The sequence below is a fragment of the Mastomys coucha genome, unplaced genomic scaffold (genome assembly GCF_008632895.1).
Source record: "Mastomys coucha isolate ucsf_1 unplaced genomic scaffold, UCSF_Mcou_1 pScaffold16, whole genome shotgun sequence".
Classification (NCBI taxonomy): domain Eukaryota; kingdom Metazoa; phylum Chordata; class Mammalia; order Rodentia; family Muridae; genus Mastomys; species Mastomys coucha.
Window position 1 is genome coordinate 24,568,456 of NW_022196898.1, and position 18,264 is coordinate 24,586,719.

The 18,264-nt window shown below is 35.9% G+C and overlaps 1 protein-coding gene and 1 long non-coding RNA gene across 2 annotated transcripts in view; one reads left to right on the forward strand and one right to left on the reverse strand.

Moving 5' to 3' along the window:
- Positions 1-704: 704 nt before the first annotated feature.
- On the forward strand, positions 705-2,392 carry LOC116094068. The gene is made up of 2 exons (XR_004119955.1): positions 705-735; positions 2,076-2,392. It is a non-coding gene; the product is annotated as an uncharacterized LOC116094068 (long non-coding RNA).
- A 6,706-nt stretch (positions 2,393-9,098) lies between these two features.
- Serpini2 (serpin family I member 2) overlaps positions 9,099-18,264 on the reverse strand; it is a 27,715-nt gene continuing 18,549 nt past the window's right edge. The window contains exons 6-8 of the mRNA XM_031376030.1: positions 15,880-15,966; positions 13,214-13,303; positions 9,099-9,307 (exon numbers count right to left, since the gene is read on the reverse strand). Coding sequence (XP_031231890.1) covers positions 9,231-9,307; positions 13,214-13,303; positions 15,880-15,966 — 254 coding nt within the window. The 3' untranslated portion in view covers positions 9,099-9,230. The remainder of the gene's footprint in view (positions 9,308-13,213; positions 13,304-15,879; positions 15,967-18,264) is intronic.

An 18,264-nucleotide genomic window follows, 5' to 3' on the forward strand; every position in this document is an offset into this window, starting at 1 on the left:
AAAAAAAAAAGAGAGAAAGAGTAAGCCAGCCTCAATTCCCTAATAAAAGATACATTCTCATGGTGTCTGTTCTGAGCAACCCTAACAAAGGCAGGCATTCATACTAGTAACTTTAAGCTTTCATTTATTTATTATAGAAAAAAGTGGGAATCATGGTTAGACACAACACTGGACGATTATCCATAGTTGCATAATAACAATTTAAGCCAATCTGGTCTCTGTATCTCTAAACAGGAAACCATAATCCATAAACTTCATATACTTATTAGACATACCTCAGTAAACCAATCATCATCGACAAATCAGCTTAAATGATTCTTTGGCCTTGGATAAATATTAGTGTATTAACAACTCATCATGAATGACAGTAAAAACCTTAGGCTTTATAAAGTATGCCACAGATACTGGCAGGTAAGCTTCTTATTCCATGATTTGAAGCCTTGGCATTATAATCTGTAATTTTAACATCAAACTAAACTTTAAAATTTTTCTTTACCTGACCTGGCTTTATGTTTGAGTACTTCAACCCAGTGACCCCCCTCACTGAGCACATGCCAGGTTATAGAGTGCTTGTTTTTATGGGAAACCGAAAGATGAATAAGTCTTCATTATAAATCGGGTTAAAAATACAGAATTTGTCTTAAGTGCATTCCAGGATAGAATCTCACACAAAGTATTATTATGACAAAGGAGAAGAATTTTAAGACTTGCTTGATGGGTTGTTTAGAAAAAGAGGTATATGAATTTGAGTAAATACTGCTTCTAAAAGTTCTATAGACAGATTTGATAAAAAGAAAAAAAATACTCCTTGGCAAGGGGCAGTTTTAAATAGTCACTGAACATGGGTAATTAGGGAGAGATGGTCAGGCACTGATGAATGACAGCTAGAAATGAATAGTGCATCTCTGACAGGCTGTATTATCTAGAACCCTGGAATCTTGTTTTTATTCTTCATGTACTAAAGGGTAAAGTTGTCTTTGTAAATTATATATTATTTTCCTTTTGATTCTTAACATAATCTTTTCTCATTGTTCTCTTTGTTCATTGAATATGATGGCTCTTTTTTCTATTTTATAGTTAGAACATTGAGTATAGAAAAATCAAAAGAAGATAATAGGTAAAGTACTGTTCAGTGACTATGAAAGCATGACAGCCAGTCAGCTACAACAGCATTTTCTATAAATTTGTAGGAATATAAATGCTTGATTATAATTATCTTAACAGCTATTATCCACTTTTAAGTAAATACATTCCATATGTCTATTCCCAGAGAGGCTAGGTAAAGAGGAGAGCTATAGGGGGTGGGAATGGGTTTACCTGAGAAGGGGAAATAGAATATATTTTGCAGCTGCAGTGGGTGTCAGTGGACACAGAAGGGAGGTTATCAGATGTAGATCAAGAGACAGAGACAGAGAGAGAGAGAGAGAGAGAGAGAGAGAGAGAGAGAGAGAGAGAGAGAGAGGAGAAACAGGTGAAAGGGGAGTGGTTTTTTGGAGCAGTGTGGAAACCTAGTAGAGTGAAAATTTCTTGGAATCTCTGAGGGTGATCCTATTGATGACTCCTAGTAATGGAGGGCACATAGTTTAAACTGGTCATATTTATATTTAAGGAAGTCTCCCAGTATTGGAACTGGGTTGCATTCAGTTGAGTTGCTGGACAAGGAGGTTCCCTGAACATCCATAAATAAACCAGCCTGATGCTAGGGCAGAAGGTTGTTCTCTAAAAACTAATAACAAGACCACATTGATGAGAACAATATCCATACAGATCACTGAACATAGAAAGGCATAACTGGTACCCGTATGGATCCTTCACCCCTATTTCTAATCTCTTTGGCATGAGAAGGTACTCTGCGGGCTATGGAAAGAAAAACCTGGACACCAACCCATTGACAAAACTTGCTACATATAATTTGTACTGCTTGCAAGATGTGCTAGGGCAATGGTGGCACAGAACTTGTGGTCAGCCATGTGTGTTTTAACTTGGATGTCCAGAGTGGAAAGCCCAGAATCCAAGGGTATAAGCAAATATGGCAAGCAAAAAAATTTCCTAATGATATTCTGATGTACTTGTAGGTTGTTGCCTTGTCCAGTCATCAGAGAGGCTTCATGCAGCAGCAGATGGGAACTTGTGCAGAGACCCACAGCCAGTCATCATGCAGAAAGTCTAAATTAAAGATCTAAATTGGGTCCTTCACCTCATATATTGTAGAACCCACCCGAAGAAGGGGAAGAAAGACTGTAGAAGTCAGAGAGGATGGAGAACACTAGGAGATCATGACCCACCAATTGGTCTAAGGAAGGCTCATATAGACCCACAGAGACTGAAGCAACAAGCACTGAGCCTCCATGGGTGTGCAAGAGATCCTCTGCATAAATGCTTTTGTCCTAGAGTTTGGTGTTTTTGTGGGACTCCTAATCATGGGAGAGGAATATCTCTTCTGCTTGCTCTTAGGACTGCTTATTCTTATTGGGTTGCCATGTCCAGCCTTAAAATGAGGGTTTTGGCCTATTTTATCTTGTTTTGTCCCATTTGGTTGTTGTCTCTTGGGGGCCTGTTCTTTTCTCAAAGGAAATAAATAGGAGGAAGGATTTGAGGAAAGGGGAAGTGTCACAGAGCTGAGGGGAGTGTATGGAGCAAGGGCAAACTGATCAGGTTGTATTGGATGACAGCATATATTTCCTAAATAAATAAATAAAACACACTCCAAGTCAGACCCACCAAATGAGGACTATAGGAATTGTGACCCAACCACTTGTGTTTTGACAAACCCACCAGGCGATGCTGATGCAATCAAAGTGTGAGAACTACTACTAACAAATGAGGAGTCATGTTATGTTAACCCACCACTGTATACTTCAGTGAGGGCATTTCCAGGAAAGTTTTAAATAAGCAGAGAATGTAGACTTCACCATTCCATGAGCTGGGCTCCCATGCTGAGTAACAAGAGCTTTGGAAAGCCAACAATGCATTTCCCTCTATTTTTTGATGGGAGGTGCAATCTCACCTCCTGTGTTAATGCACATCACTATACTTCCTCTAACATGTATACCCTACCATGATGGAAGGGACCCCTTCAAACTGGTCTAAAATAAGCCTATCTGCCTCTAATATGCCTTTGTTAATTATTAGGTCTCCAGATTAAAAGAGTAACTAATAAATTAGAACCAATGATTCATATTTCAAATACCAAATCTACCATTCACTAAATGTGGTCCTTGAGCAAATTACCTTAATGTTTCATATTTCAACTTCCTCTGTTTAAAAGATTGTGTAAGATACAGACAGATACTCTATGTTACTCAGAAATAGTAAGTTATCCCTAAAATAAAGTAGTACTGTTTAAAATGTAGGGAACATTCATACAAGTATTCTTCTGAACATTTTCATGGACATAAAAATACAAATAGTATGACACAAGTCATGGAAAATTAAATGATTCAGGCCTGATATGCCTATGATCCAAAGGAAAATATGCTTCCAATTCTATAAATGCCCATAAAGAGCTTGCTGAAGTCAGCTCTTAATTTTCTCTTATGCATTTAAAAAAACACTTTCAAGTATTATTAACAAGACAAGGTTGTGCTGGTTTGAATATGCTTAACCCAGGGAATGGCACTACTGGGAGGTGTGGTCTTTTTGGAATCAGCATGGTCTTGTTGGAAGAAGTGTATCACTGTGGGAGTGGGCTTTGAGACCCTCTTCCTACTTGCCTGGGAAAAAATGTTTTCTGTTTGCCTTAACAGCAAGATGTTCTCTTCCCACACCATTCCTGCCTGGGTGCTGCCATGCTTCATTCCATGATGAATCTCTGAACCTGTAAGCCAACACCAATTAAATGTTTTCCTTTATAAAAGTAGCCTTGGTCATAGTGTCTTTTCACAGCAATGGGAACCCTAAGACAAAGGTCATCTCTTACAAGCAGTATGAGTTTTCTTATTCAAAATTGTGCTGTGACCCTGTGCTGTTCTCTCTCTCTCTCCCTCCCTCCCTCTCCCTCCCTCTCTCTCCCTCTCTTTCTTCTCTCTCCCTCTCCCTCTCTCTCTCTCCTCTCTCTCTCCCTCTCTCTCTCTATCGCTCTCTCCCTCTCTCTCTCCTCTTTCTCCCTCTCTCTCTCCCTCTCTGTCTCTCTCTGTTTGTCTCTCTCTCTCTGTCTCTCTCTCTTTCAAGTGAAGTTTTCTTTTTATTACAAAAGATTATTCTCAACCAAGGAAACCATGTGTGGCTGCCCAAAATGCATCCCAAGTGAGCTTTCTGTTTTCTGTGTCTTTTCTTCTCTTTGGAGAAAAGGCATAATTGTCATGGAGATGAAAATTTGCATGGGAAAATGTTACAGAATGTTATCGCTGAACATAGTCACATAATTAGTGAGATTGGAAATAGAAAAGATTCTAGAATGCTATTTCACCATGTTTCAAATATCAGGGAAACAAATGCACACTAAACACCTGTCTAACTCCAGGGACCTGGAGCCAGGCTATGTGTTTGTTAGTCTTAGTGAGGTTCAGAGTATGGTAACACAGGAGACGGGGTCAGTATAATTCACACTCAGGGTCCTTGTCTAATATATCCTGTGCTCTCTGCCATAAGAGATTTTTATAATCACCCTTAATTTGATATCTACTAAGAGTGGCCAAGAGAATGAAACACAGGCAAACTTTCTTTTTAATAAGTACAGCCAATACGCAACACCAGTTCTAAATTCCTACTTTACTTCTTAAAACTATCTCTACCATTTATCAGTCTGTAAAGGATATGAAATATAGTTTCTGTATGGATACTTGGAGTGTATTTATTTGGTCTATAAGTTTTCATACTCAAAATCTTCATCAATGTTTTCACATCTGAGCTATCACCCTTTCTTTCTGGTCTGCAGTGTCTGTGTTGATGATTGTGATTTGCAGTCCAACATGAAACACCTTGATAAAGGCACAAAAAAAGAACACTAGCTATTGGCACATAGAATCCCTTAAAGAGCAAGGAAAATGGAATCCTGCTCATACCACAGTATGATCTAGCTCTTCTTGTTTGGTGTTAGCCACGCTGTAGAAGTGCCCTGGAAGCAATTGGAAGTATCAGGTCTGTCATCTATTAAATAGGATCTACAGGGTAACTTTGAGCATTAGCATCAAGATGGTGCAGAAGAAAGCATTTGAGGCAGTCTATTTGTTTCATCATCATCTGGGCTCACAGAGTACGTACTCACCTCTACTAGTAAATATGCTGCTAAGGACCAATTACAAGGTTCTGTGGGTTAAATGGATAGGGAGGTAAAATAATGTTCCTGCCTAATGACCACTGACCATCAACACCTTTGCACAGCTAAACTGTGGACATAAAAGCCTACTAATTAGATGTCCCTGCCAAATGGAAGCAATAAAAAATTAAATATCAAAGAAAGAGCTAAGGATATAACTCATGGGTAGGATACACTAACAAGCACAATGCCCTAGGTTCAATCTCTAATATCACAGAGGCATTACTAAGAATTATCAGATCTCTAAGTAAAATATTATAAATGTTCATTATGTAATGGACCAAGATCCCAGTAAGGGGAATACTCTAGAAAGTTATAGATTTTGTTTGTTGTTTCTTTTGTTTGATTTTTGCAAAAATACTACTTTTCACAAACAATAACATAAAGGAATTAGTTCAAATATGAGGCTCTTTTGAGGAATCCAAGGTTGGGAATAAAGATTTTTAAAAATAGAATTTCTAACTCTTTTCTGTATAGGTTAGGACACTGAAGCCCAAGAGAATTGAGGTGACAAGCCAAGAAACATAATGTTAAAGAGTGAAAAATGTCTCCTCAATAGCATGCTCTCAGGAGGATCGCCTAAGACAAAAGAAGGCAGGAGAAACTAGATTTTTTTTTTTTTAACCTCTTACGCTGCAGAGTTAGAGATGATCACATGTGCACCTGTGGTGGTATGAGGGAAAGATGTATACAAGAGAATATACTCTGGGCAAACAAAGATATTAAAGCAGAACCACGTCTTCTCCAAATGCAGGAAGCCAGTCTCAAGCTTGCCCATTCTTCTATGTCCCTCATATGGTAAATTTCCATGCTCAGGGGCCACACTGTGTGGACTTATCTTATTTTAACAAGTTTAAAGTAAAGATTTCTAAAGATACCCACCTTGTGTTTCCTCTATGTATTTATGGGTCTCCAGGTGTTTATCTGATTCAGGAGAATTTTATAAACTTATCCTTTAAAATTAATTATTCCTCATTTGACTTCCTGCTTCCTGACGCCTGGTACCACAGATGCCTCTAAAATCTGCCCTATATTATAACTCTATAACGTCAATGGAAGTCAATTTCAGGATGTCCACTGGAGTACTCACAGCTGAATGAATATTTTGTTTTAAAGATGGAAACAATATGTGATTTAAATAAAAATGTATTATATAGTAGATGTTTATAAGGAGTATTATTTTAATGATATTTAACATATGGTGATATACTTTTCCAAACTCTAAAGTTTTCAAAAAGTTTTATGACAATGAAATTTACTTCATTTATTTAATGAAAAGTATATATTTATTTAATGAGAAAGGTATATATTTCAGATACAGTCATCATGATATAGGGTTACTTGAATTCACTACAATTGTAAGGGAAGATAGAAAGAGCTAATCCGGGAAGTAAATTGCCAACAGTCAAACAGGGACAATGTAGCTTCTACCCACACCCGAAAGTTATCTCTCTTCCTTAGCAGCTAAAATTCTCTTTCTTTTAAGGCAAATAACACACCAGTAAAGAGAATGAAGTTAAACAACAATAAATCAGTCTTCCATAGAACATAGTTAGGCTCAATAGTAGAGAATTAAAGGTAAGCATTTCACAAATTTTATTGAGGAAAAGCAAATGTACTTTGTTTACAAAAACATGTTCTTGAACTTAAAATTAGCTTCACCTAATTACAGCACCTCAATTATTAAAGCTTCTCTCATTTCCTAATCGTCGTTTATATTAAGGCCATTTATTTGGAGGCAGCTTCTTATTGTATTTGCCTCCTGTTTAATACTGCCTGTCAGCAACCAGCAACAACTCCTCTGTCCTCTGAGGACAGAGACCTTGTTAGTTTTGTTCACAGGTATACCTAGGGCCCAGAACAGGTCTGGAGCCTGGTGTGAGCTCCATTAATATTTGTGAAATTAATAAATGAAATCCCAGACTAGGCTGAAATGTATTGTCTGGAAGAAGATTAGGATTCCAGTAATACAGGCAAAATAGAAAATATACCATATCTTAATGAAAAGAACTCTATTCTCAACTGAACCCTATTCTTGCTGAAAGAGCAAAGTGTATTTGGTTTATTATTATTATTATTATTATTATTATTATTATTATTATTATTATTATTATTTTGGATGTTTATGGATGTAATGTGCATGTACATGTATTTATTTGTATAATATATGTCCACATGTATGTGCATGTATCTGCCCATGCACAAAGGTTCAAAGGAGAATGTCAGGTATTCTGCTCTATCACTCTTCAGTTTATTCCATTAAATCAAGGACGGAATCTGAGCTAGGCTGGTGACCATCAAGCCCCAGTGATGATCCTGTGTCCATCCTCCACACTGATAGGGCTACTACACAGTAACACCTTATACTTTTCATGTGGGCACTAGCATCTGTGTTCAGTTCTTCATCCTGAGTATCAAAATTGTCATGAAGATAGTTATGAATCCACATTAATCCATTATATTAATATTTCATGCCAGTGACTAATTTCTAGAAATTCATTGAGTCATAGATTCCACTGGAAAGCAATGTAAAAGTATTTCCTAAGATTTTGGTTATAGTTAGCATAATGTACATAGATTATTTCATTGCCTGACACATAATTAGGGTTCAATGTGGGTAGCTATTATTAATGAGTTCTCTATCAAAATTAGTCATGACAAACAAATGTAAAGTTTTTTTCCAACATTATCATTAAAATTGTAAAAATTATGATGCCTCTAAAGTTTTATTGAAATTAAACAATAATTGATTTCTCTTTTTTACATTAGTATTGAATAAATTTTATTAAGAAATAGTGGACAGTGATCAATCTGGATAGAAATATATTTGGTTTCCTCATTACTCTCACCTCTCCTGAAGATATTGCTCATTTGTTCTATGTATTTGTGTCCATAAGGAGTAAATAAAGTTGTCAATGCTTTTAAGATTTGCATTAGGACTCTAATTGTCATTTCCTGAAATATTCTATTATTGATATTTTTTATCCAGATGCTTATGGTATTTTGACCTAAAAATGGCCTTTTAGAGAGTTTCTTTGTGTTTTATATATCTTATTCTGTATATTTTTGGTCTTTCAAATATTTACATGTATTTTTTTAGAAGTTTTCTTTATTTACAATATTTCCTTTCCCAGGTTCCCCTCCCCCCAAAAAAGAAAAAAATAATAAAATATAAAGCAGGGGTACAGGGAACAGAGGATTGATTTCTTTTAAGGTTCAGATATTATTTGATCTGAGAGTCAAAGACTAACCTAGCTAATTTCATTGTTAACTTGAGCCACTCTGGAAGAAGCAATCTTAAGTGAAGAATTGCTTCAGTTAGGTTTCTCAGTTTCTTGATTGCTACTTGATATAGCAGAGCCCAATCCACAGTAAACAGTGCCATCTCCCTTCGAAGGAGGCCTGGGCTGTAGAAGGAGGCTTGCTGAGAAAGCGGTTTTCCTTCATGGTTTCTTGTTCCAGCCTCCAGGTTCCTGCCTTTATGTTCCTTAAAGAGTTGCTGTATTCGTAGCATAGTGTTTTATCATAGCAACATACAAGCAAATGAGAACAGGAATCAAGCTTCTCACAACTTTTAGAAATTATGAAAATAATTGTTTTTATGACATTTCCATGTTTTGTGTCATTGTTCTTTGTTTGTATTCACTGGCTCACTGGTCACCTTCCTTCCTGTTCTGATTCTCTTTTTAACCTGGGTCCTGGGAATTGAACCTAGGTCCTCATGTTTGCAAGGCAAACACTATCAGTCCCTACCAAATAAATCTTATATCAGATTATCTTAGAATTTTTGAACAATGTAGGATTGTGTTTTATATATCAGAGTCCTTTAGAAAAGCCAAAAGAAAATGATCATATCTATCTTTACTTATTTTACAGGCACAACTTTAATCAGAAATGTTAGGAAATTTTCAGAATGATGGCCCATCAATCATTTTCCAAGGGCTGTCTTGTGTTCCAAGACCATCATTTTTATTCACAGTGAATCTAAATCTCTTCCTTTCATTGTTTGGATGTCAGGATCTGTCACTTTTCCCATAAACAAAATTGATTCTAGAAAAAAGAAGAAAAAATACTTAAGAAATTTCTGGAGGAAAAGATAATAATTCTCTTCTTCACGATTTAACAATCCTTTATTCATTCTTCTCTATACTCTCTATAAGTCTGACGATGTCAGGATCCTCAACTTTGGCTAAAACACTTTGACCATTAATTATTTTTGTAGTTTGAGAAATGAAATAAAACCCTACAAGAGTTTGTCATGGAAATTGCCTTAGTCTTGTTTTCCATGAGAGCTTTTCTAAGCATAGAGCCCAGCCAGGCAATCACAGCACAATAAAATGGTGATGAGCACAGTTCAGCTTCAAGTCTGAAGAATTGGCAGTCATAATTTTTATGCACAGAATATGAGCTTCGGGTTAAAAGTGCAGTTTCCCAGACTTCCTTTAGTGCTGAATCAAAGCATACTTCACTGCTAAAGAAAATATGTTCATATTGCTAGTACTTTCAAGCACTCACCAAAATGATATAGCATTGAACACGAATGCAAACACCTGGTTCCAGGTATTCTGTTGGCAGTAATGTGGAACAAAGAATAAGAGGACAGACCAGGAATTAATGATGCGTTAAACCTATTCACCTTGCATTTCACCTGGGAAAGGGAAGTGGCTGAGGGTCAATGACAGGCTGCCATAAACCTCTTAACTGTAGGTGTAATGAAGGCTAATTTTGAAAGTGGCATAATAAATTTTGTTTTTAAGTTAAGCTAATTAAAGCAGTTAGATATATTTGAAATAACAGCAGGGACGTCCTATGCTTAGTTAACTTCTTACCATTCAATTAAGTGACAGACACATGAATTTAAGGAGAGTGGAAGGGGTTGTCTGAGTAGTATGCATATATAGGAGGGATTAGAGAGAGGAAAGGAATAGAAGAAATATGGGAATTGTATAACAATCTCAGGAGAGGAATACAGATGCAGTCTTAAGGGAGCCAGTAACATAGATAGAGATATAAGCTTCAAATGATGTTTTTCCTTTTATTTTTCTTCAAAATCCTAAAATTATGTCAGGAACAAGAAAGAAAATAAACACCCAGATTTCTGATAGATGAGCATGTAACTTTCCCAGGATGGCTAATGCATTTGGCCCTAGTAGGAAGCATCAGTGATTTGGGTTTTCATAATGCTCTTGCATAAAATACTTCTCAGAACCTTGAAGTGATTCAAGTCTCTTTTATAGGTAAAAACATCATTTGAAATTTGAATGCTGCCCCGTGAAACATTTCACAAACATTCTTGGCCCCAGTGTTTTCCATCTCTGTATTTCATCACAGAGAACTGTACTTTGAATGGAGTCTTTGAATAACCTATGACACTAGTCACGACTGAGTTAGTGAAATGTCTCTTGAATAAAAGAGCAACAGATGAAGAGGAACAAGAGCCAATACCATTTATGTTTTCTCTCTTCCTTATATATGTGTCCACAACACATAAAATGTTCACTCCAGCTCTCCATCACATGGAAGCAATTCAGAACTCCTACTACTAAAATCCACAATATTACCATAGGGCTAGATTCCGAGATTTAGTCATCAATATTATTCAAGCTGATTCCTCCTTGGTTCAAGTCTAGAATTATAAATGCAGTAATTTTTTTGTGGGTACTACTGTGGGCTTGAAGAGTATGACTCGCTACTTCCTCAAAAATGGCATACTATATGTACAGTCTTTAACAATTTTTATCTGGAAACTCTATAGAGCTGGTATATATCCTCAGTTTAGGAAAGCAAGCGAGTTACTTATCTCTTATTACTTTAACAGCTGCAGATAAATATACTACAATGTACAAACCCCTTAGAAAGAAAATCCAAATAACATACAGAGTTATTGCAGGAGGAGTATTTGATAAAAATAAAAGTTTAAATCCAGGTAAATATTGGTTATATAAACCTAAAGTAATCTGTCTCCATACTTCAAAAATGTCGACTAAATATACTTTCTGTATGCTTAAAGCTACTTCCTGATTTGCCAAGTCAACATCTCATTGCTATGTGGAGTTCATTGATGGGAGAGAAAAATAAACAGATCACAAGAAGTATACTGCTTTGAGAAAATATACCTTTGTAACTTTTAAAGATTTTTTTTTAAAAAAATTTCCTTTAAGTGCATTAGTGTTTGCCTGCATGTATGTCTGTGCATTTTGTGTGTGTGTGTGTGTGTGTGCCAGAAAAAGAGTGTGTGTATTCTGGCAACTGAACCCAGTTCCTCTACAAGAACACTAACTGCTTATTCTCATGAAATAATCTCTTCAGCCCTGTTCTAAGTTTTATGTCACAATTCAGACCTCCTAGTAAATGAGGGAGGGCATTTATATTAAGCAACATTTTAAAGGAATAAGCCTATTTCAGAAAGCTTCATTACAATAATGATCATAGAAATTGTTGCTTAGGGTCTAATTGCTAAGCATTATCACAAATGAACAAGTAGATGGATTATTTTAGGTTTGAAATCTTCGCTAGTGCAATACAGGATGAAATTACATGGCCTTAGAACAAATCATCAATTTAGAAAATAAAATCAAACATAATGATCTTAAATGTCATTTACTTATATGCTTATGTCCACTTATTCATTTTTTTTCTGTTCTCCATATTCAGTAATTCTATACACTAATAAAAATGATTATTGTTCAATGGATTAAGATGTATAGATTAAAAAGCATACTTAAAATATATTTTAATCCTGAAACATCCACTACAGGAACCGAATTCTTTTAAAATATGATCTCAATAATTTTAAATCTGTTCCAAAACTCTAACACTAAATATTTTTGAAAAGGCCCACTGGCAGTAGCCTTACAGTGTAAGAAGAAAAGACTAGTGTATCCCTATATTAAGGATAGTGTACCAAATTCAAAACATCTAAATAATATAACAAATTCACGTTCTCATATTAACTATACCCCTTCTTCTTCAACCCACTTTACAGAATGTTTTCAATATTTGTCTTCCTTTTATTACTCTTTATATTTGTTGATTTATTTGTAATAAATCCTACTTAGTACTAGGCAAGATGATATAAGCCTTATGTGTTTTTTAAGAATTCATATTTTAAGAAGCATGAAATGGGTAAGTGTAAATTAGGATAGTTGAGCAACATGAATTCAGCTTGTTAATTGAGCTAGAATATGAATGGAGGTTTGAACGCAAGATCTCAATGTGAATGTTTAGGTTTATTGAATTTTCTTCAAGACTTCTTGCCATGTTCTGGCTGAATGAAGTACTCTCTGCTCCCCTGTGCTTTGTAACTCTCATAGGACACTGTTGTTGTAGTCCCAAGTGTTGTTGTTGGGACCCTAAAAATGGCATCCCCGGGGCTTTACCACTTTGGCAGACCTTTTCAGTAGAGTAAGTGTTGATAATCTATCATAACAACCTGGATTTCTATATTCTGACATGTCAAATGACCATGCATTCTGTCATTACGTCTGTATCCTATTTTATACCTCTCAGACTCTTGTTTGTGGAGGGAAAGTTATGTTTGGACCCACTCTCCTCATTCTCAGAAGCTCCATGAGTCATTCTTCTCACAACTCTACAATTCCCAGTATCCTCCTCCACTGTGGCGTCATGGCAAGCTAAGCTCATTTTTCCTGCTGCCTATTTTTAACTGTATGGTGCTAAGCAAGCTATACTTTCTGTCTCTGAGGTTCTAAATCCTTATTAATCAAATCTCTAACTTCTGGGGGTGATGTTAGCTTAATGCATGGAGCATCTTTGCCAGAAGCCATATTCCCACTACTTTATTTCAGACTCTCATCATATCTTATAATAGCATACCTGATGTACAAAATGCATATAGCAAGTGCCTATTGAAAGAAAATATTATTTTATATGTGTCTATAATAACTGACAGCTTAATTTAAGCACTACCTGCAAAGAAATAGCAAAAGAAGGTACCTGTTTGGATGTGCTTCATAATAAACAGAAATGGACGATTTGCTAGAAATTGAGTTTGAGTCAAACTCATAATCGCAGGGATGTTTATGCCTATTGAAAAAAAGGTGGCAGTTATTTAGATGTTTACACAAAAGAGATCCATAACAGAAATACATTGCAATGTTATAGGCAAAGTCAATTGATCTAATGTATTTTAAACACAAAGAAATTTGTAATTAATTTTAAACCACCATGCACAGGACTAAATATTCAACCATTCATAAATTCATTCTGATTTCACATTTATGTTAAATGAGGAAGAACACCAAATAGTAGATTCAATTTAGTGAAAGCAATGAAAAATCTCATATTCTCATAGTAATTTTCTTTCCACTATTTACATTACATGATCTGTTCTTAAAATGCTTCACTTTATAATTCCTTTCCAGACATGTTTGCATCTCATTGTTGTTCTGCAGGCTGTGAGAATCTCCTCTGAGTTTAAAACTGTTTATTTTGTACCTAAATTACCAGTTATTCTGTGAGCCTAGAGAATTTAGTATATACGTGAAAATTTTATTATAAAACTAGGAGCAGATGTTTGCTTTCTTACAATTACTTATTATGATAAGCCAAAATATTTCAGCTTTTGTAGAGTTTGTCAATAATGTGGGAAATCTCAGTGGTCAGACAGTGCTTTCTAGATTAAACATTTTTACACCCATCTCAGGTTCTCTTCAACTTAGTTCTGACTCAGTGGATCAGAGCAAGACCTGAAAATGGCAATTTCTGCGTAGTTCCGATGTGATGCCCTTGTGTCCACTCTCCATAGTGTATTTCTTGTCTCACAGTAAACTGAATTTTAGTCTCAATGGTCCTTTAAAATTTTGTTCAGACCCAAGGAAAATTAAAATCAATACACATACACACACACACACACACACACACACACACGTGTGTATATATATATATGCATATATATACAGAGAGAGAGAGAGAATGTCAAAATGGAAAAACAGTGAAATATAATCATACTAAAATGGCATGAATGATACTCTTCTATAGTAAATAATCATGACAATTCCACCCAGAGCACCAGTGGATATAAGTTCACATCTAAACTACTGAGAAAAATCAGAAAAGTGAAGTCAATTCTACTTTGATTTCCACTTTCAGTGAATATTTTTTTTTTGTTCCCCCTTGTTCTTGAACAACCCCAGAGCACATTCTTCAAAGTCAAATTCTCAGGCTATTCTGGAGCATGATTCATCAGGATATCTGCCTGCTCCTATTACCATGTCCTAATGAGATGGAGAATTCTAGCATTACAATGAAAGGCAGTGTGCAAATAGCCAAATGCCTTTGAGCTTAAAACCAGGGAACCTGATATCAGTTCAAACTCAGTCAATTAACAGCATGACCCCAGGCAAGCAACTTTACATCTCTGGGGCATTTCCTTCACTAATATAATTAAAGAATTGTTCAGTAACTGATGAGAATCCATTCAGTATCGTGTAAAATTAGATAAAATTTTGTGCTCACAAGCATTAACCTCATCTGAAAACATAGTTCTGGTTTATCTAAGGATTGATAGAGTCCATGCCCTGCAATCTGTGTTTCTTGAGCACAGTAATGCAACTTTCATCAAGAAATGACAGAATGGTACGGATAGTACAGTGTGGCCCACCTAAATGTCAAATTCATGGTACTATGCAGCACTATGAATTAATAAGAAAATGATTAAGTAGATATAATGGATAGTATTTTTCAGTAATACCCTTTAAATGATGAACATTTTAAAGCATTAAAATCCAAGTCATATGGGAAAGTTAAAACAGACTTATGAAGAAACCACCAATTCTTTGCATTATTATTATTTCTTGTTGATTTCAACACTTTCCATCAGTTGTCTTTGCTAGTATTATTTACACACAACAAACATGTTATTCAAAATAGTATTTATTTAATGAAGTACAGTAGAGAGGTTATTATTAACCTTGAATGTACTCACAAGCCACCTAGTGAGTACAGAGAGCTAGGGTCTGACAGAGCAGGTCTGGAATGAGACTTGAAATTCTGCATTTTTAAGAAGCTCTTGCTGCCAGTCTACTCACTGCATGTGCAATATTAAAAGCAGGGTGTAAGTCACAATTCAATGCTTGCTCTGCTTGGATGTATATTGATAGCACTTAGGGAAACTTCAGAAAATCTTAGAGTTAGGATCTCCTCCACAGAACCACAGATTCAACTATTTTAAAGCTCTGTCTGGGTATAGATTTGTTTTAAAAAATTCCTAGGTAACTCTAATAGACAGCTAAGTATTTGAACTACCACTGTGATAATAACAACGATGAAATTAAAAAGGTGATCCCTAAGTCAACTTAAATTAAAATAATGTTAAAGAAGAGAGTGGTACTGAGCACTCTTAACCAGGATGGTTCCATAGTTGAGTCCTGACATTTCCTCCCTAAAGCCTGTGTCCTATTTAGGAGTGTTTCCAATCTGCAGATAATAAAATAGCATTGCGTAAAAAGGAAGAGATGGATGTACAAATACACATGCACCATCTTCTTCCATTGTCTATACAGAAACAGGAGAAAAAGAGAGGTGTGAAGGTGCAGAACATCCCAGTCTCCACGCTGTTCCCCAGCCTTCCTCCTTGTTTTTCAAGAGCTCATTTGTTTTACCTGTGGATGCCGCAGCTTCACTTCCATCTTCAGTTATCTCAAAGAAAACTTTCTGCATAGCTCTGGAGACATACACTTCAGATGAGTCTGATGGAGACATGAAGGATTCTTTGACAGTTAAAATAAAAGTCTTCGCTATTAGGTCCAGAAACAATTACATGTTCAGATATGCAGGAACAGTCATTGAACAAATGAACTCTCTCCAATTTAGTCAGATTTCTGGAGATAAGGGTGCCCAGGCTTTACTATAAAATTCATGAAATAGATGTACAAATAGGAAAAGTTTGCCCAGACATGAAAGGTGTAACCCTCAAATCAGGTACCCCACTGTAAGGAAGATGTGAATGGACATGGGCATTTCCCATTTCACCGTGATCTAGAGAAATAATGAAAGAGCAACCCCAAAGTCAACTTGTCTTTTAAATTGTATGTTCAGTTCTGATCTAATGTCAAAACAAAATTTACTTTCCTTCAAGACTAGTTGGGTCATAAAAGTCTAGAATGCCTTTGTGTCATTTTTCAGAGAAGTCATTTTGGAGTTGTGCATTTTAAAACCCCAATGAATGTTTTAGTGTAAGACAGTGTCCCGCAGTATTTGTTCTGCTATGCCTGAGTACTGAGGGGTCTTCTCTTGCCCACACTGGCAGAATGGACATGAGATACTTCTGACAGAGTGCTCTGTAAAGTTAATCTTGAGAAGTGAAGTTCTGAGCTATATACATCATAGCAAGTCAGCCTTTGCAGTACCAGCTATAGCTAGATTCTCCACAGTCATACATGCATGCCTTAGAGACTGTCTGGTACATAGGTGGCACTGAAGCCAATCGGTAGACATGAGTGTGCTCAGTAACAGAAAGCTGTAACATGGAGAAAGGGGGAAGCCACAGTCTCGGTGTGGATTTTCAAAACGCCAGATATCCACCCTGGGTGAGACACCTAACCAAATTCTCCAACAGTTCCCTAAAGTAAGATAGGATTCACAAATAAAGTAGAAGGTTAGTGATCTAATAGCCTGTGCAGGTTAGGCAGGGGTGAAATTTTTCACCCAGATTTGCAATGAAACGATTCCAAATGACTCCTAGGTAATTAGGGTGATCTACATGGTCTTACACATATAGGCCTTACCTGCAAGGCTTGACAGTTAGGAAAAGAATGACACCTAAAACATACTAGCTTAGAAAAATGAACATGAGTACTATAAATTCATTGCTATCTCTGTCTTTGTCATAATCCTTCCCTGTAAATTTACATGAAAAGGTAAATCTATAATTGTTAAATCAAGGAGTCTACAGTGCTTCTAGTTTCTCTATACATTCAAGTATTTATTGTTTTATGTTAAGTTTGTGTGTGTGTGTGTGTGTGTTTGTATGTGTGTGCGTGTAAACTGAGTGCAGGTGCAGTAAAGAGGCCAGAAGAGAGAGTCAGATCATCTGAAGCTTTTGTTGTTTTGTTTGGTTTGGTTTTGTGAATTGCCTGATGCAGGTGCTAGGAACCATACTCAGATCTTCTGTAAAAGCAGTAAGGAGCCTTAATTACTAATTACTCCGTGTGCTAGATGAATAGGTGGCCTACATAAGGTTTGTTGTTTTCCAAAGGTCATTAAGACATATTTTGTTACTTAGATTAGAAAGTTGAGATTCCTAAAAGTTAAGGCATTACTGAAGATAGCATAAGAACTGAAGCACAGTAAGAAGTCAAATTTGACTCCCAAAGTTTCAAAGGTATAAAATATTATATTCAAAATTATTGAATTCTATAAGTATAAAATACCTATTTCCTATAGGTGTCCCACAATCACTAATATTAGATTAGTTTACATTACATTTTGGAAAAAAATATTGTACAAAAATAAGTGAGTATAGCAACTATAACAAGCCATAGACTAAATCCTCTGAATTAAAGAGCTAAAATAAGTCTTTTCTCATTTGTTTGTTTATATGAGTATTTGGTCACTGCCCTGAAAAGTAGTAAATACAGCAAACTTCCTTATGCTAATAATCCCACCTTTAGTGTTGAAATTGGCTGATCTATTTCAATCAATGAGGCAGAAAAAAATAATTAAAATAATTTAAATAATTAGCCCAGGAAGGGAACAAAAAAGAAAATTTTAGACACTTATTCTCCACATGGGATTACTCTTTGCATAAAAATTATTTTATGAAGCATTTTGGAAGTGTTTTCATAAATAATCTTGGAAAATATTTAAGGAGACTACACATTTCTGGAGTTTGAACAGTGAGTGGCCGTTTTAATGCCTAAGGTATATTGAGCAAGATTCCTAGGGCCAAGGAGATGTTTAAGGAGTAGAAGTGCTTGGTTATACTTAAGTGACCCCAAAAATTCCACCAGAGAGCTCCTAAACCTGATAAACAACTTCAGCAAAGT